General features: G+C 39.8%; 1 protein-coding gene across 2 annotated transcripts in view; it reads left to right on the top strand.

Annotated features, from left to right (window-relative positions):
- LOC127435796 (UDP-glucuronosyltransferase 2A2-like) overlaps positions 1–27,426 on the top strand; it is a 90,989-nt gene that overhangs the window by 51,518 nt on the left and 12,045 nt on the right. Inside the window, exons 3-5 of one of the 2 annotated variants that reach the window (XM_051689509.1) lie at positions 22,620–22,751; positions 22,842–22,929; positions 24,217–24,436. In XM_051689509.1, the coding sequence (XP_051545469.1) occupies positions 22,620–22,751; positions 22,842–22,929; positions 24,217–24,436 (440 nt within the window). The remainder of the gene's footprint in view (positions 1–22,619; positions 22,752–22,841; positions 22,930–24,216; positions 24,437–27,426) is intronic. The other variant, XM_051689517.1, reaches the window with a different exon arrangement.

Raw genomic sequence — 27,426 nt, 5'->3', positions numbered from 1 at the left:
GGGATTTTTTGATTTTCCAGACTGCCATCCGTTGGTTCAATATCCATGTCTAAATTGTTCTGAGGGTCTAAATTTAAATCCAGATTTATTGAGTTAAAGAGTAAATATTAAAACTTGATGGCAAAGTTAGAGTTACCTATTGGATTGGTTACTCCCCCAAATTTTCCAGAGAGTACCCTCACTTTAAAGAAAAAGGTTAGTGGGTGCTACAAAGAGTTGATTCAGTGTCTTTTTCTAGTAAACTATTTCTATTTTGAGATTAATCCATGAAAGTATCACTTTAGAGGCATACAGTTTCTGCACTGTGAATTTTGGTTTTGCTATTTAACTGAATAATTTTTCAAGAAATGCTGAAGTATAAAAAATAACAATAACTGAAAAATCTTATTGTTAAATAATGCTGAAACATTAGAATATAAAAAAATAAGAAACATTAAAAATTAAAAGATGTAGTGTATGATATTGATCAAATATTTCAAAACACAAGAGGTTTGTCTGAATTTCCATTGTGCCTCTTTACTACTTTTTGTTTAAAACATCTTTTTACTTTTCTGTTTGTTTAAAAAGGTGATTTGTGTTGCTTCATTAGAATGAAAGTTTCTTCTCCTGAGAAAGAGTAAGAAAAGGGAGAAAGTAATCATAAGCGAGTTAATTGACTTTAAAAAAAAAAGAAAGAAAAAAGAGGGGATTAGTAATAAGATGACAGGACTATAAGATAGGTGTTGTCACTATTTTCACTGTTAAAAAATAACTTAAATGTATTATGAGATTCTAAAATGAAAAAGAAGGAATAGCTGTAACAAGTTTAGAAACAGTGTGAAGGAGTGGAATGTCCTCCGCTGAATTCCTCCCATGCCCTACTCTCTCTCACTCTCAGTATAAGTTTTTGAAGTGTGCTAAAGCCACATCTCTAAATTGTTTTATTTTCTTTTGATTTTATTTTATTGTATATGGAAAATGATGTGATTTTACAATAATATTAGATACAGTGATATGAAGGAGAGGGTCAAACAGCTTTCCTTATTATGATTAAAGATTTGATATATTCAGAGGGCAATCTAAAGTTAAGGGTTTATACTAAAGACAAGAGATTCAGTTGAAAGTTGATCTGACACACTTAATGTAGGTTCAAAACAATCTAGAGACTATTATTGAATTAAGGTGATGTTTTTAAATTAAGCTTCCTAGAAGTTTGACAGAGGCTACCCTTTATTTTGTTTTGTTCTGATGTTAGTCCCCACCATGATACATGGTCTTTTGTGACATTTGCCAAAGGAGCATAAATATAACCTGAATGGAAATTAATGATCAGTAAATGAGTTCAATTGTAGCATTTTACTTTTAATTTGGACACTTTTAAAAGATTGTTGAATTTTGAATAATGCTTTGTGAATTTAACCATGTTGTGAACTGTCTCCATATTTAAGCAGTTGTAGATGGTTCCATTGGCTGTGACAGTTCTCAGGTGATACTCCCTGAAACAAAAGAAAATATCTGTTTACTGACACCAAATTAAGGATTGGCTAATAGGACTGAGCGGTATCGAGACCAGTGGCATGAGGTAATGACCCGATGACGGGTAAGACTCTCCAATGGCAAAAAGGGGGGGCAACCTAAGGCAGGGCATCACCACCCTGTAAGCCTGCCCAAGAATGGGTGAGATGGGTTTAAGGAAGTGGATGGATGCTTTCAGGTCGGAAGCAGGTCTAGAAGAAACTGTGAGTTCCAATCAACCCGACTGTATTTTAATAACCGCTTTACGAAAACAACTTATCACAGTGTTAAATACCAAGCATTCTGTCACTGTGCCATGAGGGGATCATTCCCTGTGTAGAAGATTAATTATAGATTTTGGGGGTAAAGTTTTGAGATTCGTTGCAAACAAAGGAGCGCCTGACTTATTAAAGTAGTATTGAACAAACCTGGGAATGTTTGTATGATGAAGAATTAAGATTGAAAAATGATTTATTACTTTTTATTTATGCATTTATTGAACTCATGTACATTTTAATATTAATGAAGAATGGAAAAAAAAAAACATGGTGGTGACTAAAGATTAACATTGCTTGTCTTGTTTGTTTATGAAATGGGTGCACGATTCGCTAAAATTAATATAATGATTAGAATAACATTCCTTGTGGGAGGAATAATATTCTGTTGTGTGTTACCATTGGTAAAATCATTTTTGATCTGAGCAACAATGAAGCAGATGACACTGATCAATGTGAATGGTCCAATGCAATACAATGACAACTACCCTGGATGGACAGAAAGACCAGTTTAGCAGGAAATTGATTCCTCCTATGAAGATATATATGATGAAATGAATGATGAGCCATGCCCCGGGATGAAAGTGCTAACCTAACCTGTCCCCAGAGGTGACCTTCTACGATGCGCAAAGTATCTGGGTTGAAGATATCTACACTACAAAAGAGAACTCTTAATATGATGATGAATATTTTGTTTATGTTTGATATACTCTACATAACTGTGACAACCACAGGCAAGGCTGAACCAATTGCATGCTCATGATTACAGTATAACATGCCTATAGGTTTCATTTATTGAATGAAAATATAAAGAGACAGAATATTTATACTTGGTTCTTAATCAAACTTGAATGGAGACGTTTGGTTCTGCAAATCTCCACTGGAGTGCGGTTGCATAATCTGGTCATTGGTGATGAAACTGTGTGACTTAGTTGCTAGAGAGCATAACTGAGGACGCTGAATTATGAAACTGCACTCTGAATAAGGACAGTGAAGGTTGGACTTATGTAAGTCCCAGAGGGGGGATAATGTAGAATATTTTTATAAAGTTGAGTATAAACTAATGAAGTATAATCAATGTTAATATAGCTATTTTATTCTACAATTATTTTTGATGGTCAAGCATGAATCTTAAGTGTGTGTGTGGAGAAGCCTGTGTAGGAAAGGAATGTGCTCACATATATTAAACTGCTCTCATGACTGCTGAGAAAATATATGGTGAAGTTCCTCCACAGGTGTCTCCTATCCACTTCTTAAAATAAACCGACTGGTGGCAAGAATAGTGTGATGGATAATGGTGACATGTATGGAATGTATTAGCCACACCTTTGTAGATCTTATATAAGCAGGAAGAAACCCATTTGCTGGAGTTGCAACTGCAGAGCAACTCGGCTTTTTTATCTATGATAATAAAGTCTATCTTCTAGCATCAAAACCCCAAGACTTCGAGAGTGATCTTTTACAGAGGTGGCAGAAACCACAACAGCCCTGCATGGGAGCCACATGCCAGTGCAGCCTTTAATCCCTTCCTTGCCCTTTGGTAGTAGCAAGCTGCCAGAGCAGACTTTAGTCTATGCCTTTCCTTCTAATGGTAACCAACTGCCCTTGCGGCCCATATGTGATACCTCAGCCCAGGCTGGCACAGAGAAACCAGTTCAGCCCATATGTGCTACCTCAGCCCCTGTTGGCACAGAGAATTCAGTTCAGGTCTTGGATATTGCCTCAGTCCCTGCTGGCACAGAGAAGCCAGCTCAGCTCTTTCTCCTTGCTTCAGTCCCTGCTGGCACAGAGAAGCCAGCTCAGCCCATTCACCCTGCTTCAGTTCCTGCTGCCACAGAGAAGCCAGCTCAGACCTTTCACCTTAGCAAAATCCCTGATGGTACAGAGAAACCAGCTCAGCCCTTGTGTCTTGCCTCAACTCCTGATGATACAGAGAAGCCAGCTCAGCCATTGGACCTTGCTTTAGCCAATGCTAGCACAGAGAAGCCAGCTGAGTCCTTGGACCTTACCTTAGCCCCTGCTGGCAGAGAGAAGCCTGCTCAGACCTTGTGACTTGCTCCACTCCTTGCTGGCACAGAGAAGCCAGCTCAGTCATTGGACCTTGCCTTAGCCTCTGCTAGGATAAAGAAACCAGCTTAGTCCTTGGACTTTGCCTTATTCCCTGCTTGCACAGAGAAGCCAGCTCAGCCCTTGTATCCTGCCTCAGCCAGTGTTGGCACAGAGAAGCCAACTCAGGCCTTGTATTCTGCCTTAGTCCCTGCTGGCACAGAGAAGCCAGTTCAGCCCTTTTACCATGGCTCAATCCCTGCTGGCACAGGGATCCATAACACTCTTTTCCAATTATCTGTTGTCCAATGACTTTCTTTGCCCACTCTAACCTTTTCTTTTCGTTTTTCTGTTTCAAAAGTGGCCTTTTATTCCCATAAGCCCTGCACCCCTGAGTCTTCTCTTTACTGTTGTACATGAAATTGGTGTTGAGCGGGTAGAATTCAATGAAGCTGTCAGCTGAGGACATGTGAGGCGTCTATTTCTCAAACTAGAGACTCTGATGTACTTATCCTCTTGTTTAGTTGTACACCTGGGCCACTAGTTGTTTTTTGCCATTTTTGACCTAATATTGACCTTAAGACATGCCAGTCTATTGCATACTGTGAAAACTCAAAAACAAACACGAAGACAATGTTAAGCTTCATTTAACGAACAAAATAGCTTTCAACTGTGTTTGATATAATGGCAATTGATTTTGTAGTACCAAATTAGCAATTTAGCGTGATTACTCAAGGATAAGATGTTGGAGTGATGGCTGCTGGAAATGGGGCCTGTCTAGATTTGATCAAAAATGACTTTTTCAGGGTAGTCGTGTGGCGCCATGCAAGGGTCGGACGTGTGAACGGCAAGCTCTGCACACTTTGCTAGTTTTAATACTTTTTACATTTACATTTATTCATTTGGCAGACACTTTTATCCAAAGCGACTTACAAGAGAGGAAAACATAAGCGAATCATCTTAGGAGACAGTGGTATGAAAAGTGCTGTATTACAAAGTATCACTAGCATCATAATAGTATTCCAAACAGAATAAAGTGCAACAGAATTTTTTTTATTTATTTATTTATTTATTTTTATTTATTTTTTTAATGACTGGTTAAGTGCTCATGGAAAAGATGTGTTTTTAGTCATTTTTTGAAGACAGCGAGTGAGTCAGCTTCACGGATGGAGTTGGGAAGGTCATTCCACCAACGTGGTATGATGAAGCTGAAAGTCCGGGAAAGTGTTTTGGTGCCTCTTTGTGTTGGTACAACAAGGCGATGTTCCTTAGCCTACCGCAGACTTCTAGTGGGCGCGTAGCTCTGCATAAATGATTTTAGGTATGCTGGAGCAGTCCCAGTAACTGTTCTGTATGCCAGCATCAGAGCCTTGAATTTGAGATGTGCATCAACCGGTAGCCATTGGAGAGAGACAAGGAGTGGTGTAACATGTGCTTTCTTTGGTTCATTAAAGACCAGACATGCTGCTGCATTCTGGATCATTTGGAGGGGTCTAGTTGCACATGCAGGGAGGCCTGCAATGAGAGCGTTACAGTAGTCCAGTCTAGTTATGACAAGTGACTGGACAAGCAGTTGTGTGGCATGTTCAGAGAGGAAGGGTCTTATCTTCCTGATATTGTAGAGTGTAAATCTACATGATCTTGCGGTCTTTGAGATGTGGTCTGTGAAATTTAGTCTGTTGTCGATGGTTACCCCTAGATTTCTGACCGATTTGGAAGGCGTTACTGTAGTTGCACCCAGCTGCGCGGTGATGTTGTGTTCAACATCAGGGTTGGCTGGAAAGACAAGGAGTTCAGTCTTGGCTGGGTTGAGTTGCAGGTAGTGCTCCTTCATCCAGGCCGAGATGTCCGCCAGGCAGGCAGAAATTCGAGCAGTCACTGTGGTGTCGTTGGGCTGGAAAGACAAGTAGAGTTGCGTGTCATCAGCGTAACAGTGGTAAGAAAAACCATGTGCCTGAATGATGGGTCCCAGTGATGTTGTGTATATAGAGAAGTGGCCCAAGCACTGATCCCTGAGGTACCCCAGTAAGTAGCTGATGTGGCTTGGATACCTCACCTCTCCAGGCTACCTTGAAGGACCTACCTGAGAGATAGGAATTAAACCAGTCAAGCACAGTTCCTGTGATGCCCAGCGAGGAGAGGGTAGAGAGTAAGATCTGATGGTTGACTGTGTCAAAGGCTGCAGAAAGGTCCAGCAGAATCAGGACTGATGATCTTGATTCAGCTTTCGCCCATCTCAGCGACTCGGTGACAGACAGCAGGGCAGTCTCGGTGGAGTGTCCACTTTTAAAGCCTGACTGATTGTCATCCAGCAGCTTGTTCTGTGAGAGATAGGCAGAGATTTGATTGAAAACTGCCCTTTCAAGTGTTTTTGCCATGAACGGGATGAGAGAGACTGGTCTGTAGTGTTCTATTTGTGTAGGATTAAGTGCGGGTTTCTTCAGCAGCGGGGTTACTTGAGCCTGCTTAAATGTAGTGGGAAAAGTGCCTGTAAGTAGAGATGTGTTAATTATGTGTGTGAGTGCAGGTAGGATGGATGGAGAAATGGCCTGGAGAAGGTGAGAAGGAATGGGGTCAAGGGAACAGGTGGTGGGGTGGTTGGAGAGGAGGAGTTTAGAGACCTCAGTGTCAGTCAGAGGAGAGAACATGGAGACAGAAGAGTTGCATACAGGACAGGTGTTTGACAAGGTGTGGTGCTGAGAATGTATTGCTGATGGCTGTAACCTTATTAGTAAAAAAATGTAGCGAAGACTTCTGCTGTCAGTCATGTGTCAGGCGGTGGAGGGGGAGGGCAGAGAAGTGTGTTGAATGTTCTAAACAAGCTGCGAGTGTCTGTGGTGCTGTTGATCTTGTTCTGGTAATAGGAGGTTTTTGCAGATTTAACATTATCTGAAAAAGTTGCAAGCCGGGACTGATATTTACCTAGATCTGCTGGATCTTTAGATTTCCGCCATCTCCTCTCAGCTGCCCTGAGGTCAGTCCGATGTTCATAAAGGATGTCAGAGAGCCAGGGGCTGGGTGGTGTAGTACGTGCTGGCCTACAAGAGAGAGGACAGATGTTGTCTAGACAGGTTGTTAAAGTAGAGCTTAGTGTGTCTGTGGCAGTGTTTACATCCAGGGTGGAAAATAAATTTGTGTAGGAAGATAGGTAGAGACAGCAGTGGAAAAGCGTGAGGGTGAAAGAGAACAGAGGTTATAGCGAAAGGAAACCAAAGGTGGAGTCTGTTTTAATGTACATGGGAGAGTCATGTTGAATTGAACAAAGTAGTGATCAGAGACATGTAAAGGAGTAACAAGAATATTTGAGTTGGTACAGTTACGTGTAAAAATGAGGTCCAGCTGTTTGCCCGATCTGTGAGTTGCTGTAGTGCTTAGTCTTTCTAAGTCAAATGAGGCCAGAATAGCTTTATTTTTTCCCCTTTTCTCCCAATTTGGAATGCCCAATTCCCAATGTGCTTTTTAAGTCCTCGTGGTCACGTAGTGATTCGCCTCAATCCGGGTGGCGGAGGACGAATCCCAGTTGCCTCCACGTCTGAGATCGTCAACCCACGCATCTTATCACATGGCTTGTTGAGCGCGTTGCCACGGAGACATAGCACGTGTGGAGGCTTCACACTATCCACCGCGGAAACCATGCTCAATTCACCACGGGCCCCACCAAAAACGAACCACATTATAGCAACCATGAGGAGGTTACCCCATGTGACTCTACCCTCCCTAGCAACCAGGCCAATTTGGTTGCTTAGGAGACCTGGCTGGAATCACTCAGCACAGAGGCCAGAATAGCATTAAGTTCAGAGGCCTGGGGGTTGTCTTGGTTTATGTTGAAATCACCGAGAACCACAAGTGTCCTACCATCCTCCAGGAAGGAGGATAGCAGGACATCCAACTCCTCGAGAAAGTTTGTCAGCTGACCTGGAGGACGATAGATGACAACAACATGTATTTTTGTGGGTTGCATTGTAGTAATAGCATGGAATTCAAAAGAAGTATTGTTACATAGAGAAGAGTGTGGTAAAAAACTTCAGTTGTTTGGAATGAGCAAACCTGTTCCCCCTACCGGTGTGTTGAGGGGTGTGAGAGAAGAAGTTGTTGGAGAGAGCAGCAGGTGTTGCTGTATCCTCTAGACGTATCCATGTTTCTGTCAGTGCAAGGATGCTGAGGGTGGACAGTGTGGCAAAGGCTGGAATGAAGTCAGCTCCAGACAGTTCCAGAGTCCCACTGAGAAAGAGAGCAGAGCAGGTGCTGAAGTGCAAAGTGGCTGTAGGTTGTGTGGGTTGTGTTTTGTCTTGTGTTTGTAACAGATAACAGGGATGTGCTTGAAGGCATATGTTATTCGTGAAGTAGACGTGTTAGTATGAAGAAGGAAAATAAGAAAATAGATACAATTAAAAGATACTTAAGTGCTATGGTGATTGGCACCTTGTCATGTCCTTGCTCGGTGGACTCGCACAGGTAGACTCGCTGGTCTTTACACAAGTAGATCTTCACATGAGGAGGGCTTTACACGAGGGCTACCACTTCCGCTGCCGCATCAGCATTCGTGTAAAATATATACAAGATGCTAATGAGCCGTTCAGTGAAAAAAGCAGGACACGCCTTAATGCTACTTAGCACAACAAAGGTAGTCACGTGGGCAACCGAAACTAAGGGTCGTGTGAGGTGACAAGCATGGGAATGTAGGGCTTTACTGGTTGTTTAGATCAGTGTTACTATCAGAAATAATTGATAATTATTTATTTAGTTATTAATTAATATTTAAATTAATTAATTGAATCTAACTCATTAAAACCTCATATGGGGCTCCAGTAAATGTAGTGCGCTACGTTTAGGAGCGGGTTTGGTTATTAGCAATAATTAATAATTATCAAAGACAATTATTAATTATTAAAATCAATGGAACATTGATGAGAATCAATGTTAGTTTTTTTTTAATCCTTTAAATCAACAATTATCAAAGATAATCACTAATCATTAACATCGATGAAACATTAATTAAAATTAACACTAGCTTATTGATCATTCAAATTCAACAATCAAAGATAATTATCAATTATCAAAAATCAATAGAATATTAATAAGGATTAATATTGATGGAGCACCACCCTCATCTCAATATTAGATTGTTTTCTCAGGAAAATCGACATCCGAAGAATATCGATTTTTTTGGAAAAAAACAATGAATGAAGGCTTTAATCCGAGCACTGACATCCCGTCAGCATGACACAGGTGTATGCAAAACAAACCAAAACACTTTTCTTTGTAATATAACAAAGTTTATTTATGCAGTAATATCAATTAATAATACAATACAGTCAATAAACTTCCGACTTACAACTACAAACTAAACAGTAATATGATTAGATATGGATTCAAAATAATCCTATAACACATGAGGGTGTGTGTGTGTGAGGAGGGACGCACACAAAATGGCGGACGTGACTCTCGTGGAGAGTATGTCACGCGAGACTTCCGGCCAGAGAATATGGCCGCAAATGTGGGCGGAGAGAAACCAGTCAATGGTAGCTTAGGGACAAAGCTGAGCTTTATCACGAAGCTATCTACTAGCCAAAAATGTGTGCAAGAATGTTTGTGAGGGGTCGCGTGCGTGCGTGTGTGTGTGTGTGGTTAGTACGAGAGAGAGAGAGAATAAAGTGACGGCCCCAAAGCCGGTTTCGCGATCGTGGGAGAGAAAGCAGCTGTTAGTTTATGACTCAGAGACGCGGTGGACGGCTTGTAAACCGTCCAGTGGTCTTTGATTCTGTAATGGATAAACTCAGTTTGCTGGTCTCACCCGCGATGGCGGAAATGCACAACAGTCCAATGTGGTTGGACTACAATACAGCAAATCTCATTCATGATAATTAATACCCTGAGTATTAATAATGAGCGGACACGGCGGTCCGTAAACTGTACAAGCAATAACCTTGATACACAAGAATAACACACAGTAATATTCTATCTCTGCCCAGACATAAACCTCTTACTTGAATCGTATGAGGACGTAGAATGTGTGTTAATCCGTCCTTTAACTCCGACTCGGTTCCTTGAGGCATGGGTGATGACGGGAGGCCGTTTCCTCGCTCTGTCGGCGGGCAGTACGGCTGCTGATTCTCGGCGGGCTGGTGGAGAAATCAGCGACATCGACTTGATTGAAGATGGAAGATTGATTTGCCTCACTTCTGCAGGCAAATGGATGAAGATGCGGATTGCTCGGCGGTCTCCTTCGGATCCGTTAGAGTGTTCGGTGGAACACAGAGTAATCTCAACTCATCCAGCGAGATGGAGATTGTATGGCCACAGTTTCAAGTCGGATGTTACTTCCTTGTGCCACGAGGCTGCACCTGAAAGCAGCGATGAGCTGCGTCTACACACGGCGAGCAAAGTTGCTGGGAAGCAAATCCCGGAAGCATTTCAGAGGTATTTCTACTCCTGATGATGTCATGGTTGAGGTGCGTTCTGTTGTGTGCCTCATCCAATAGGAGTTGAGAGTTCGATCCTTTAGTGAGCAAGGCTTCATGGGATTTGTAGTCTGTTTTGGACTCCCTTTGTTTGATTTCGCAATTTTTATCAGTAAAATTTATGACTTGGTATGTGGGCCTGAGTTAGGTTTTACGACTGTGTTAGGCCTGCCTTTGTCTTCTGTCTGAATACCTGAGGCCCAACAGGAACAAACGCGACTTCAGTTCACCACAAATAAATTGCTACACTTTAGCAATAAATAATACTCTAAAACAAGTGAAGCACTGTTTATAGACTCAAAAAACAACAATAGTTTTACATTGGACAGACAACTCTAAATCTAGCAGCGAATACCCTGGGACAAGTCAAAACAATGTAGCACACACACACCAACACACGTTTAAGTGACACGAGTTCAAGACAGTAAACAAACAGCACAGGCCTAGCAATGAATACTACTCTTCAACAAAGTAACACAATGGAATAAATACACTTACTCGCAACTGCAGACTCCTGTAGATAGATCGCTTCTCCTGGAATGACTATGGATCCCGCCGTTTAAATATCTTACCTGGCGCTGGACACGCCTTAATGCTACTTAGCACAACAAAGCTAGTCACGTGGGCAACCAAAACTAAGGGTCGCGTGAGGTGACAAGCGCGGGAACAAACGTGACTTCAGTACACCGCAAATAAATTATGCTACACTTTAGCAATAAATAATACTCTAAAACAAGTGAAGCACTGTTTATAAACACTAAAAACAACGATAGTTTTACACACACTGGACAAACAACTCCAAATTTAGCAGTGAATATCCTGGGACAAGTCAAAACAATGTAGCACACACACATCAGCATGTTTAATCGACATGAGTTTAAGACAGGAAACAAACAGCACAAGTCTAGCAATGAATACTACTCTACAACAAAGTAAAACAGTGGAATAAACACACTTACATGCAACTGCAGACTCCTGTAGCTTTAATGTATCCCTTTTGAAAAATCCTGATTTCCAACAAATGTTAAAGCCTGAAATCAATGTTTATATGGAGACCAACTGGTCCTCAGTATCCTCTGTGGGCGTGGCTTGGGAGGCACTTAAGGCGGTTCTTAGGGGTCGGATCATACAGTATGCCTCATTCATCAAAAAATCCAAAGCACGAGAACTCGTGGAGTTGGAAGGGAATATTAAAAGTGGCGAGGCAGAGCTGAAGCACCGAATGTCATCTGATGGCATCAGAGAATTGACCCGATTGAAATACAGATATAATACTATTTTGTCACAGAAGGTGGAGTTTTGGCTATTCAGGGCAAGACAGTCATACTTTGAGTCAGGGGACAAAGCAGGGTAGCTTCTGACTAGATACGTATATAAAGCAGAGAGAGTCTTTTTCTACCATTCCCTCAGTGAAATCTGCTGGTGGAGAAAATTTTTACATTGGCCTACAGCCAAGGCTCCGGGGCCAGATGGCTTTGCCACTGAGTTTTTTAGATCTTATGCTACAGAATTGGCTCCACTTTTGCTAGAAGTTTAAACCGAATTAAATGGAAAGCTTCTGCCAACCATGACGCAAGCCCGGATTAGTCTGATTCTTAAAAAGGACAAAGACCCTGATCCAGCTTGACATTAAAATATTGTCTAAAATTTTCGATTAATCGATTAAGTAAAGTTATGACATCTCTTATACATATAGATCAGGTGGGGTTTATTCGGGGCTACAGCTCTTCTGATAACATTAGGCATTTCATCAATATTATGTGGTCAGTGGTGAATGATCAGACTCCGGTCGCTGCCATCTCACTTGACGCCGAAAAGGCATTTGATATGGTAGAATGGGATTATCTTTTTACTATTTTGGAAATATACGGGTTTGGGAGTACATTTATTGGATGGATTAAGTTACTTTATAGACACCCAGTAGCAGTGGTACAAACAAATGGATTAATTTCAGATTATTTTATTCTGGATAGGGGCACCCGGCAGGGTTGCCCTCTTTCCCCATTATTGTTCTGTCTTGCCCTGGAACCATTAGCAGCTGCGATAAGAAGGGAAGATGATTTTCCAAGGGTGGTGGCGGGAGGTATGGCACATAAGCTTCTGTTTTACGCAGATTATATTTTATTATTCATCTCTGACCCCACTAGATCTATGCCTTGCCTCCACAGAATTATTAATTCCTTTTCAAAGTTTTCACAATACAGAGTCAATTTATCTAAATCCGAAGCTTTGGCCCTGACAGTGTACTGCCCAGTAACGGCTTTCCAACCGGCCACCTTCCAGTAGCCCAAACAGGGCATTAAGTATTTGGGCATTTTATTCCCAGCAAATTTGTCTGATTTAGTTAGTTAATTTTGACCCTTAATAAAAAGGTTTTCGAGTGATGTGGGTAGGTGGGCTTCATTACATTTATCTATGATTGGGAAGGTTAATGTTATTAAAATGAATTGTATTCCAAAATTTCACTACCCATTACAATCTCTTCCTGTAGATGTCCCCCTCTCTTATTTCAAGCAATTTGATAGCATAGCGAAGTCCTTAATTTGGAATGGTAAATGTCCCAGATTACATTTCAGTAAGCTGCATAGGCCGATTGAATTCATTGAATTTCGTCTCCATGGCAGTGATCGATCGACGTATTACAGCAAGATCCTCCCAAGTCAGCAATAACCTTCGTCAGCATTGCCGACACGTTCAACAATTTACACCGAATTTCCTTCAGTTCTCTGGCCAAATCGGCTCCCTGGTCCACGGCCTTGTCAGGGGCGTCAGCTTGAGCATGTAAGTGTCTTTTAATGTCTCCAGAGCCCGAGGATTTTGAATTTTTTTGACACATTGTCTTCCCAGAAGAGTTATAGAACAGGGTGTATCGAATCTCACCTGTCTATGACAATAATAGTGTTAAAATTAGCACAGTGCACAGAGCTCACACATCCGAACCTCGCATAGCGTCACGTGTCTCCCACTTTGGTCCTCATATTAATAATATATCATGCACTGCTTTTTTTGATTTACATAGGATTGCCAGACTCCACCCATCACTTTCACAGCATAGGACTGTGAAATGCCCTGGTAACATCCCATATTGACTATTGTAACTCCCTCTTATTTGGTAAGACTACTGAACATATCACGCCCTCCCTTATTCAGCTTCATTGGCTACCTCTCCAATATCGGAACCATTATAAAATTTTACTGCTCACTTTTAAAGCTACTCATAATTTGGTCCCTGTTGCATTCCTTAAGATCATCCTCCCCAAATTTATTGATTGTTCCATCTTTTAAACTTAGTTCTAGTTTACTAGTTCTAGTAAAAGCTCTAGCAGCTTTTAGTTGCTCTGCACCAAAACTCATTAAATAATTAATAAATGTGCTTTTTAGGTTACTTTGTATTAGTTTTTATTGATCTTTTCTTGGACTACTTGTATGTTTTGTTGTTCTTTGTATTTTAACTTGCTTAATTGTTGCTTTTTATGCTGTAAGGTGTCCTTGAGTGCTGTGAAAGGTGCCGATAAATAAAATGAATTATTATTATTATTATTATTATTGAAATCATGTTACAAATCACATTAAGTCCTCTTTGCAACCTGAACTTCATCAGAATGTCGATTTGTGACATCTGCACTAAAAAGCTTGATGCAGCGCAACTAATGGTGAAACAGAACACAGGTGTTTTGGTAGTATAATAGTGATTTTGGTATATGAATATAGGCGCCATGCTCATCCCAATTAATAACATATGATTTTGGATTGGTTCATAATTAAAAAGTACATATAATTGGCCATGTAAGACATTGCTCCAAACTTTTCTTCTGTCTATTTGAAAAATCCAATCAAATCTGCCAAGCATCCTGTAGCGCATAAAGGTGAAGGTAGTCACGTAACTAGTGTCATGGGGGACCATGGGCCTCTCGGTTCTTAATCCGTCCTTAGACAATATTTAATCTCTATTCGTAAGTTTAAATCTTCCACCATTCATCTCACTCAAAGTGTCCCACAGGGCTATGTTCTTGGTCCTCTTCTTTTTAATACCTACAGTACAAAACAAATGTTTTAGGCACTTGTGAAAAATTTTGCATAGTGAGGATGTCTTCAAAAATAATGCCATAAATAGTTTTCATTTATCAATTAACATCATACAAAGTCCAGTAAACATAAAAAAGCTAAATCAATATTTGGTGTGGCCACCTTTGCCTTTAAAACAGCCCCAATTCTCCTAGGTACACCTGGACACATTTTTTCTTGGTTGTTGGCAGATAGGATGTACCAAGCTTCTTGGAGAATTCACCACAGTTCTTCTATCTTTTTAGATAGTCTCAGTATGTAAACTCAGACTGACACGATGTTCAGTGGGGGGCTCTGTGGGGGCAATGCCATCTCTTGCAGAGTGTCCTGTTCTTCTATTCTAATCTTTTCTATTTGCAAAAGTAATGTTTGGGAGTCTAAAATGTATTTTTCCTATTGACACACTAAAGCTGAAGATATAAATAACCATCTTAAGACAAATGTTTTTGTGAAACATCTTAAGTGCCTAAAACTTTTGCACAGTACTGTATATATTACCCCTTGGTCATATTATCCACAGTCATGGTATCAGCTATCATTGTTATGATTATGACCTTCAAATCTACATATCTGCTCATTCCACCACAACTCTACCCCTCTGCTCATTAAATTCTTGTATCAATATTATCAAAACCTGGCTAAACAATAATTTTCTTAAATTCAATACTGACAAAGCTGAGGTATGTTATTTGGTCCACCATCCCTACTAAAAAAGTCAGAATTGAGTCTCTGGGCTTGCTTCACCCTCTCCCAAACCATCAGAAACCTGAGTGTCACATTTGACCCCTCCCTCACGTTTCAGTATCATATAAACTCCCTCACCAAGATGTCATTTTATCACCTTCACAACATTGTATGTCTGCCACAAAGTGCAGCTTTTACTTGTGTAAAAGCCTGTTGGCACGGCTCCGTCCACTTGACAGAGTCTGGCACCCCCTTTTTAGTGAAATCAGTCAGTGGGCTGGTGACAGTTGAATACTTAGGAACAAACCTATAATAATAGCCAGCCAGCCCCAAGAACTGTCTCACCTCCTTTTTGGTCTTTGATCTCGGGCAAACCACAATCGCAGTGTTATCAATTTGGGGATGCATCTACCCATACCCCAAGTGGAAGCCCAGATACCGTACTTCCACCCATCCAATTGCACACTTCTTAGGATTTGCTGTGAGTCCCGCCTATCTCAACAATCTCAGGACAGCCCTCAGATGATGGATGTGCTGCTGCCAATCATTACTATAAATAATAATGTCATCTAGATAGCATATGCAGCGTGTGGACGGAGGATTCTGTCCATGAGGCGCTGGAACATGGCTGGGGCCCCAAACAAACCGAAAGGAAGTGCCACAAATAGGTGTAATCCAAGCAGAGTGGAAAATGCAGTTTTTTCACAGGACATGGGAGTCAAGGGAATCTGCCAGTATCCCTTTGTTAAATCCAGTGTCGAATAAAAGCGAGCCGCACGTCAATGCGAGGCAGTGGATACGTGTCAAATTTAGACTCCGCATTGACTTTTCTAAAATCCACACAGAACTGGACCAACCTGTCAGCCTTAGGAACCAGGACCACAGGGCTGGACCAGTCACTGTGGGACTCCTCGATTACCCACTATATCGATTATGGCCGTGAGTTCTTCCCGCACCACTTGTTTCTTGTGTTCGGGTAATGGGGCGGCTACGTACCACTACCCCTGGGGTCTCAATGTGGTGTTCTATGAGATTTGTGCAACCGGGGAGAGGCGAAAACATGTCAGAGATTTCCGCTTGCAACCTCCATGATTTGGGACGTTGAGAGGTGGTCTCCACAAGGGACTGAGGTGATTTGATTTGTGGTTTTAAAATTCACCTCTGGCCCGAGCTCCTCCCTCTCCGGAACGACCAATCGCTAAAGTCACAGGGATCACCTCTCTCCATGGTTTTAGGATATTGAAGTTGTATATCTGCCACGCTCAGCCTCTATGTTCGCTTTACCTCATAGTCAACGTCCCCGATTCACCATATGACCTCAAAGGGTCCTAGCCACTTGGCGAGTAATTTGTAGCTCAAGGTGGGTAATAATACGTGGATTTTATCTCCCTATGCAAACTCCTGAGGCCAAGTGCCCATATTATACAGCCGGGACTGTCGTTCTTGCGCCTGTGTTAATTGCCCCAATGTGTGGAGTTTTGCTCTCAGGTCAAGAACGTACTGGATTTCATTTTTACTTTCTGAAGGTCCCTCCTCCCAATTTTCCCTCAGGGCATCTAGAACACCACGAGGTCTGCACCCATATAATAATTCAAAAGGGGAGAACCCCGTGGAGGCTTGTGGGACCTCTTGTCACTTATCCCAATTCCGAGCGTTCTTGTGTGTGAACTTTCAAATCATATTTTTAAGGGTCTGGTTGAGACGAGAGCAAAAGAGAGAGAGGGTGCTTTTCAACCGAAATTGAAATAAATGTAGGTAATTATAGACATTGTCATTATCCAATGTACTCAACCAATGTCTTTGTTTTAATTGGTTATTTTGCTGTGATAGCCTGTATCTTTGAAATAACTGAAATAATTTGGCGAAGTGTATGTTATATGGTCAAGACCTGGAACTACTTCATAGTTGTGCATTTAATGAAAAATAAGAACTTAGAATGTCTGTCAACTAATCAGAATCAAGTATTCAACAGACCCGTGGTATAATAGTGTTTAATAGTGTAAATGAAATGGTCTACTCTCTCGCAGTTGTTTGTGTGCTAGTGATTACTCCTCTGTGTGATTTAAAAAAAAAAAAAGAAAAAGACAAAATATTTAATGTGGAATATTAGGAGTAATATGGTAACATGTTCCTGTGTGTGTGTTAGTAAAGGGGGTGTGGCATACTGGGGGAAGGCAGTCTAGCTTGAGGATGTGCTTCCATGTATGCGGCTGAAGTTTAATAAAGTTCCTGCAAGTTTTGTTATTATTGTAAGTGACCACTGTAGTGCGTGTTTGTGTCGAGTGGGGGGTGGGAGATTGTTTGTAGGGAGGGGTTTAATTTATAAAACTGATTCCGTATATTATGTTGTGTTTATTTGTCTTGTAGATGGAATCAATAAAAAATGTTAATCAAAAAATAAAATAAATTTCCTGCAAGTGATTAATTCACGTCTGTTATTTTATAACACATGGTGTCAGAAGTGCACTTGAGGTACTGTCGTTCACTCCTACAGAGTGTAGCTTAGACATTAGTTTAGCTTACAGCACAAGAGTATAAAGCTAATCTGGTGGAGGCCTGCCCATGCTCGCATGCATTAGCCATGGAGGATGCACATGACGAAGATGCACTCAGGCAGGAGCCAGTGAACAGTGTTGTCACATCAGGACCGAGCGCCACATTCTGTATTCAGCCGCTGGAACCCTTCAATTTTACAATTCCCAAGAGTGGCAAAGATGGATTTGACGATTTGAACAATTTCGTCAAGCGAATAACCTGCATTCATCTGCATTGCATGGGGGACGAGGCTGATGACATTCTGCAGGGATTGAATCTTTATGGCGCGACAGTGGAATGTCTACACTACAGTTAGAGATGCTTTTGACTCGTACTTTTTTGTGAAAAAGAACGTGATTTGTGAACAGGCTAGATACAATTTCCGCAAGCAGGGGGAAAATTATACTGTGGAATTCGTGACTGCACTATATACTGTACAGTGGCTGAACACTGCAACCATGGAGCTCAATACGATGAGCTCATAAGAGACAGATTAGTAGTAATGTTGGCTGATTTGGGACTATCAGAATGCATGCAGCTTGACAAAGATTTGAAACTGGAAAAAGCGATCAGCATGGCGAGACAGTCGGAGGATGTAAAACGACAACAGTGTAGTCTGCGAAATGATGCAAAAGGGGCCTGCTCATTTGACAGAGTGTGTAAAAGCAGTACCACACAGAAAAAAACACGGAAGCCTTCTAATCAAAGACTGAACAAAAAAAAAGTCTGAGAGCAGCTCATGTCCAAAGTGTGGAAAATCTCCCTCACATGCTAAATACCAATGCCCTGCAAAGGATGTGTGGAAGTGTGGAAAAAGAGAAAAGAAAAAGCACATCAACTAAGTCAGTACATGAGCTGACAGATTCCTCTGCCGCTTATATGCAAAGTTAAGGAGGAACTACAGCATATGGAGAGAATCAGTGTCATAAGCACAGTGGAAAATCCTATTGACTGGTCCTCTGGTATGGTGGTAGTGCCAAAGACAGATGGAACCATTCATCTGTGTGAATTTGACAAAGTTGAATGAAGCTGTTTGTAGAGAGAAATATAAAGTATACTGCTATCTGTGGAGCAGAGTCTTGGCATGTTGGAATGGGCCAAGATTTTTAGCAAACTCGATGCAAATTCAGGATTTTGGAAAATTCCTCCAACCCCAGAGACAGCAAAATACACCACATTCATAACTCACTTTGGCAGATTCTTCTTTAACTGCCTTACTTTTGGCATTGCTTCGGCTCCTGAACATTTCCAAAGTAGAATGGTGTCAGAGGTTGCAGAGGGACTAGAGGGAGTCATTTGTTATATGGATGATGTGCTCATTTGGGGAGGAACCCAAGAAGAACATGACGCACTTTTGCACACAGTGTTGCAAAAAATGCAGAATGTTGGAATCAAACTGAATGTGGATAAATGTGATTTGTCAAAAAGCGAGATTCACTTTCTGGACATATCATCTCGGTGGATGGAATCAGACCAGATCCTAGTAAAACTGAGGCCATAATGAAATGCAGCCACCCTCAAATGTTAGTGAGGTAAGAATATTTCTGTGGATCGTGAATCAGTTGGGGAAATTCATCCCACAGCTGGCTGAGAAGGACAGACCGCTTGAGACTTGTCAAAGCTAAATCACTGGGTGGACTCAGATCAGGACAAAGCTTTTAAGAAGTTAAAAAAGAGAGCTGTCATCTACTCCAGTGCTAATAATAAATGATCCTGAAAGAGACATCAAAGTGTCAGCAGACACTTCATCTTTTGGATTAGTGACAGTTTTGTTGCGGAAATGGGAAGACGAGTGGAAACCTGTGGCATATGCTTCACGCTCTCTTACCCCTGTAGAGCAGCTTTATGCACAGGTGGAAAAGGAAGCACTAACTTTGACCTGGGCATGTGAATGTTTCAAAGACTTTCTCATTGGAAAACACTTCCAAAGGATTGGACTCCTTAACTCCCAAAATTCAACATTTCAGGATGAGGTATTCATTTCAATGTCTCATGTTCCAGGGAAAAATTTGTGGACTGCCGATACACTCTCACAAAAACCTGTTGAAGCACAGCTTAGCAGTAGTGATGCAGAGTTGTTGAAAAAAAAAACACAAACATATTCACAGGTGGCCAAAAGTTTGGAATAATATACAGATTTTGCTCTTGTGGAAAGAAATTGGTGCTTTTATTCACCAAAGTGGCATTCAACTGATCACAATGCCACTTTGGTGAATTAAAGTACCAATTTCCTTCCGAAACAGCAAAATCTGTACATTATTTCCAAACTTTTGGCCACCAGAGTATGTGGACATGCTTTTGAATAGTTTGCCTGCCAACAGTTCCTATCTCATTGAACCAAGAGAGCCCCTAAAAGCAGACAGCATTTGTGCGCAGGTCATGGAAATGTGCACAGGAGGCTGGCCAGACAAAGCATGGAGCGAGGTTCCATTGAAACTTTACTGGGCTGAGCGAGCTTTTTTACAGTACAAGATGGACTGCTTCTGAAAGACACAACGCTTGTGATTCCATCTGTTCTCAGAAACAGTGTTCTTGATAAGCTCCTTGAGGGACATCAGAGTATAGTGAAGTGCAGAGAAAGAGCACGTCAGTCTGTATGGTGGCCTGGACTCAGCCAACAAATGAACACTGGTACAGAAGTGCAGAATTTGTATACAAGAAAGGATAAATCCCACAGAGCCACTCATTACCACTGAGTTTCCAGAAAGGCCTTGGCAAAAACTAGGGGCAGATGTGCTTGTGGTGGACCTTTATTCTTGATATGTTGAGGTTGCTCACCTGTCTCATACAAAATCGTAAGATGTGATTGATCACCTCAAATCAATCTTTGCGAGACATGGCATTCCTGAGACGTTGGTAACAGATAACGGTCCACAATTTGCATCTCAGTACTTTGCAACAGCATACGAGTTCAGTCAGGTGACTACCTGTCCGAAATTCCCACAAAGCAACGTGACGTCCAGACCATCAAAAACCTGTTAAAAAAAGCCTCTGATTCATATCTAGCCATATTGGCATACAGGTCTACTCCACTGCAAAATGGATATAGTCCTCCTCAACTTCTTATGGGAAGATGGCTGAGGACCACGGTGCCAATTCTTCCTCAGCTGCTCACACCTTCTCTTCCTGATGGAGGTTTTTTTTCACTCAAGGAAGGAAAAGAGATCAGCTGCTCACCTCTTCTCTTCCTGATGGAGGTTCTGTCCGCTCATGGGAGGAAAAGAGAAAGAGGGTGGACACTCAGAGGTATGATATGCATCGCAGATTCAGAAAACTGACCAAACTAATGCCTGGATGTGAAGTCTGGGTTACAGATTTCAAGACCCCAGGGACTGTGTAAAAGAGCACAGTATTCCATGGTCTTATGTGGTGGATGTTCCACATGGTTCTGTTCTGCAGAACAGACATAACCTGATCCCTATGCAGTTACTGGACAGTTAAAGCTGTATTAAACGGGAATGTTCAAGAGCCACCCACTGTATCCTCACCAGCATCTCCTGCATTTTTGCAGTCAGATGTACAAAGAACACTGTCAGGAAGGTGTGATTAAACCAAACAGACTAAACTTGTAGAGAGAGAGAGAAATAACAATATGAACAAAAGATGTAATTGAATCATTGAAACGTTAACTTTAAAGCGTAAGTAACTGAATTGGAGGTTGATGTGAAAATGTGATGATGTGCAACAAGTCATTATAAAGAAGATGAACAAATGGGTTAACAAAGACAAAGTTTAACATTAGTTTAACAAAGACAGTTGTGTTACTAAAACACAATATTGCATTTAATTTAAGTTCAGCTTTAGCTTCTTTTATCAAAGAAAAGTGTCTAAAACAATAAAAGATGTGCCACAAATCAAGTTACATATTCACTTTAAGATGATGACCAAATGGATTAACAAAGATGACATTTGTTCATCATCTTTAAAGAGAATATGTTGACAAGTTTGCTTCACAGCCAATATTCATTGTTTTAGAAACATGTTTTCTCCTTGTTAAAAGTAAAAATGTAAGACAGTTTTTTGTTAAGGCTATAGCTAAAATTAAACTAAATAAATTATTGTTTCAGTAAAATACACCTGTTTGTTAAACTAATGCCAAACATCATCTTTGTTAAACCATTTGTTCATTATCTTAAAGTGAATATGTAAGTTGGTTTGTGGCACATCTTTTGTGTATTGTTTTAGAAAGACACTTTCTTTTCTTTGTTAAAAGTAAAAAAATGTAAGACACTTTTGTGTTAAAGCTACAGCTAAAATGAAATGAAATGCAATATTGTGTTTTAGTAACACAGCACTGTTTGTTAAACTAATGTTAAACTTAGTCTTTTTTAACCCATTGTTCATCATCTTTATAGTGACTATGAAAGTGACTTTTGTTGCACATCACATTTTGTTTTAGAAACACTTTGTACCCTTATTTGTCAAAAATAAAGTTTTATACCATGCATTGTTTGGTCACCTCAGTTTTCCACTAAGCACTGTACACCATTAAAGATGCATCATTTAAACATGTAAATAAACAGAGGGTTGGGGATGCAGGGTTACGGGGGTGGTACAGTAGTGACGAGTGCTGGGGTAGACCCTGGAAACATCATAACACCTGATCAAAAAGGGGTCATAAACATATCCTGTGACACCTGATCAAAGGGGGGGTCATAATTATATCCTGAAACACAGCAGGAGGGGAGGGGGAACAGGAGGTCAAAGGTGTGAATCACACCTGGGGGTCATAAATCAAGGGTCATAAATCATCATTTGACACACGATGTATCATATTTTCTTATGTATGCGGTTGAAGTTTAATAAAGTTTTTTTATTTGTGACATTAACAGTGTGAACCCATTTTGTACAAAAGGACAGGTTATTTTCCATTGAAGCACTTTCACAAGATGCTCTGTAGGAAAATTAACATGCTGGATCATGGTATAAATCTTAATCATCGATTTTGCACAAACTTTTCACTCAAAATGTTATGCTGATAATATAATTTGTAAAGAAAAATAAATGATTAAATTAGAAAAATGCAAAATAGAAACATTTAACTTCTATGTTTTTTTAGGAACTGGAAGAGTTTGTCCAGAGCTCAGGAGATCATGGCATTGTCGTATTTTCATTGGGTTCCATGATCAATAACCTGACAATGGAAAGAGCAAACACAATAGCTTCTGCTCTTGGTCAGATCCCGCAAAAGGTGTGTAATTACATGTTATTGCTTAGGTGTACGTTTTTACTGTGCCCTTGAGCCACTGTAAATAAGTTCCCCCTATGTGTATTTGCACAGGTTGTTTGGCGTTACAGCGGGAAAACGCCAGAAACCCTTGCCCCGAACACAAAACTCTATGACTGGATACCACAGAATGATTTGCTTGGTAAGAAAAGTGTTGTCATGTGTTCTCACTTTACATTATGATTATCAAGTAGTATCAGGCACAGTGCTGTGAAAATACACTATATGGCCAAAAGTTTGTGGACACCATATGTGCTTGATGAACATTTGATTTCAAAACCTTAGGCATCAATTTCCCCCTTTGCTGTAATAACAGCTTCCACTTTTTTGGGAAATCTTTCCACTATACTGTATGTAGTAACATGGCTGCAGGGATTTGCTCTCATTCAGACACAAGGCTATCAGTGAGGTCAGGAACTGATGTTGGTCGATGGGGCCTGACTTACAGTTGCTGTTCCAGTTCACCCCAAAAGTGATCAGTGGGGTTCAGGTCTGGGCTTTGTGCAGGCCAGTCAATTTCTTCCACACCAGACACAGTAAACCATTTCTTTATGGACCTCACTTTGTTCACAGGGGCATTGTCATGCTGGAACAGAAAAGGGCTATCCCCAAACAGTTACCACAAATTTGGAAGCACACAAAGCCCAAGCCATTACATAAAGAAATATTAAGATTTTTCTTTACTGGATTTAACGGAGTAACCAAATTTGTTAATTAGAAGGGGGTGTCCACAAACTTTTGGCCATATAGTGTGTGTGACCCGTCTGATTTTCTGTATTTTTGCATATTTTACACTGAAAACCTATGAATGCTAAACAGTGAACAGTCAATCGTTAACTCTAATTTGATTGCACCATTATGGGGGTCTTTCTTTACACTTGAAATTGCATAATTAAAACTTTTGACACCTGTTGGTGTACCGTTTGTTTTTCGGTCCAGCAATGTACGCCGGTGTAGATGGCATGCCCAAAAAGCTTTCAAAAGGCCAAAACTTAAAATCGGATATAACAATCCATTTATTTTCAAACTATAACTCAAATGATAACAAACAAAGTAGACTACTTCTTCAAAATAAACACACCACCTTTTCCCCGCTCACGGTCAAAAAACAGACCTCGCTGTGCGCCACACCTGTTCTACACAGGTGTTCTACACAGGTGTTCTACATTAGTTCTACACTTAAATAGTTACCATGGCTACCCACAGCGCCCCCAATAGTCACCATTAAAATGGCTCCAACAACACCAAAGAAATGAAAGATGCACCAAACTTTTGAGTTCATGTTATAATCAGACTCTATGATACAGAGCATATAATACTGAAATGCACCATAAAATCTGACAACATACAATGATAAAAATGTGCACAAACTCAGAAATTCAGGCTTTTTCACAGCACTGTAGATACATTTTTTATTTTTTTATGATAGGACATCCAAAAATGAAGGCCTTCATTACTCATGGTGGTACTAATGGACTATATGAAGCTATTTATCATGGTGTCCCAATGGTGGGCTTACCACTGTTTGCTGACCAGCCTGATAACCTAAACCACATGAAAACAAGAGGAGCTGCTGTTATGCTTGACATCAACACAATGAAGTCCAAATACCTGGTGGATGCTCTCAATACTGTCATAAATGATCCTTCGTAAGTTGAGTCTTTTATATAAGTTTGAGAAAGCTATAAGAACAACAGATGATGATGATGTTAGAAGTATATTTTGGGAAAGTCCCTTACTGTTCCAGCTGAGTTTCTAAATGTTTGGATTATGTGGACACAGTCTAGATGTGATCTCACACTCTTACTTATAAATGTCCCACAAACACATCTAAATCAAAAGCAGTTCACGCAATGGCATGATCAAATGTAGATCTGTGTTTACTTATCCTTAATAGTATAAAAATGAATAGTATTATACCACAATTAGAACAAACAATGCTTTTGATATAAGGGAGAATATACACTGTCAGAAAAAAAGTGCAAAATTGGTAGGGGTATAATGGCTTGTCACTGGGGCAGTACCCTCAAAGGTGCATTCATGTACCCTTAAACGTGGGTACATTTTCGTACCCTTACAGCTTGTACCTTTTAAGAGGCAAATATGTACCCTTGGTGACTAACTTGGACCTCAGTGATATGGTACTATAATGTACCCTTGAAAAAGGTGCAAATTTGGCCTTTTAAGTGTACTGCCCCAGTGACAAGCACTTTGTACCTGATGAATGGCAAATTTGTACTCAATAAAGCATATTAAAAACTGCCAACTTGATGTTTAATCACATTTATTTAATAACATGAAACATTCAATAATTTCATATTTTTGTTCACAATGTCACAGAATTAACACTTTAAACATCTCAGAATCACAATTTGTCATCAAATACAGTAGGATACATATTTTCTTTTTTAGCCATTTCGCTTTAAAAATATTACTTATTATATATATTATATATTAGTATTATTATACTTATATATACTTATTATATAAGTATATATATAATATTACTTATTATATATATTATATATTAGTATTAAAGTACCCTTTAATACTCACCCAAAAATACATTTTAGGAGCACATAAAGGAGAGGTTTTAATTAACATCACAGGCTATCTTTTCAAAACAATGGCAGTTGACAATACCTCACTTTAAAGCTTTAAAAAAAGAACAAAATGAACACGTGAACACACAAACCACTTCGAAGGAGCTTCTCTCATATCAGGTTGTTTCTCACAAAAAATAAATTATGGTATGCCTTCAGACGACTTGAAATTAGACGCACAAGTCATTGGACTACTTTTATGATCTTTTGGGTCCACTAAGCCTTAAATTGAGCCTCTATCCACAGCCATTACATTGAAAGTGTGGGCTGTGATATTCAATAAAAATATCTCCTTTTCTGTCCCCACATAAGAAAAGAAAGTCATACAGGTTTGAAACATCATGAGGGTGAATAAAATATGAAATATTGTATATATATATATATATATATATATATATATATATATATATATATATATATATATATATATATATATATAAAATATAATTTTTCGGTGTTAATAATCTCTTCTGGAACACAGGACATCTTTGAATGATTCTTGACCCATATCTTTGCAATATCAAATGGATTTTTCTAAGCTCATGCACAATACTAGTGAAGCTCTCCTTGAAGCACTGGACAGTTGATGAATGGATTCGGTCAATTTTGTCACATAACTGATTTTTTTTTTTTATAGTAATGGAAAGTTAATCATTCACATTAACTTGATATTAAAGTGGTCACACTAGTCTTATAGAAATAGTTCACCCAAAAATTTAAATTAAGTTCTAACCCACCCTTATGTCACTCCAAACCTGTATATCTTTTTCTTCTGTGGAACACAAAAGGTGAATGTTTTAAATCTTCATAGTGTTTATTGGCCATAATATAAGTGGATGGTGACTTAAATGCTCAAATAGAGGGAAAAATACCATAAAACTACAGTAAAAATAATCAATGCTATGCACAGAAAAAGTAATCAATGCAATGAAAACCAGTGAGGTTTTAAGTGCTTTTGCTTTAATTTGATAGTAAATAACAACTTAAATTATGTTCTGTTTATCAAAGTGATCATATCACTACAGAAAACTTGGAATACATCGCACCTTTTATTTCAAATACTTTTACTGTGGTTTATGTCCTGCCGCCAGAAAGTCACCTTTTGTGTTACAAAGAAGAAAAGAGTCATGTTGGAGTCAAGTAAAAGACAGAATTTTCCTTTTTGGGTAAACTATTCAACAACTTTTCAGCAATATAAAATTATTAAAATGCCCAAGTGAAAAGTATGTGCCCCTCTCATTTTCATGTCCCCCTGGTCAATGTAGTTCTAACCTAGTGTTCCACATGCAACACTGAAATCAAATATGTATTTTAAGCTGATAATTGACATCAAATTATTTGTGATATTACTTACAATTCTCCGCCATGAAAATGTTTGCTACATCCAGTCTTTAACAGTCAAGGAATCTGGTAGCATCTTGCCATACAGTACATGCAAAATATTTACATGTCCCTCAAAGATGCATCCTCATCAATGACAGCAAACTCCTGTTGGAGCCAAATAAAAAGTGCAGAGGGAAATATTTGTTCAATCTCAAATGTACAAAAAATTTTCCCATCTGAGCTTAAATCTTGCAACCATTCAAAGATACTCTGTTACTCTTCAGTTATAAAGAGATTAGTTGTAACTTATAGCTGGTGCAACCAGCCCCTGAGTACAGTGGTAAATGAGTTGCGCAGACCATTTGAATTCAACACAGAATTAGCTGTTATACACACGTGTGATATGGAAATCTTCCTTTTGCTATCATTTTGAGGACAATGAAGTACTGACAAAATGCAGCAACAAGGATTGTGCACTATAGGACATCTATACGTACACTACAGCTTAGCCTAGTTGTGGCAAAAATGGACACTAAATCACAATTTATGCACTACTAAATTTCAGCGTTGCACCATTAAACTTAGGTAGGACGTAACCGTACATATAAACTAAATATTTACGGAAGCCTCCGACCAGGAGTAACTGATGGAACAAAAAAGCAGACTCACTTAATGACATCAATGAGCTCATGTTTTGGTTGACAGGCTTCAGT

Source organism: Myxocyprinus asiaticus, chromosome 4 (assembly GCF_019703515.2).
Source record: "Myxocyprinus asiaticus isolate MX2 ecotype Aquarium Trade chromosome 4, UBuf_Myxa_2, whole genome shotgun sequence".
NCBI lineage: Eukaryota > Metazoa > Chordata > Actinopteri > Cypriniformes > Catostomidae > Myxocyprinus > Myxocyprinus asiaticus.
This window is presented reverse-complemented; position numbering and strand designations above follow the sequence as displayed.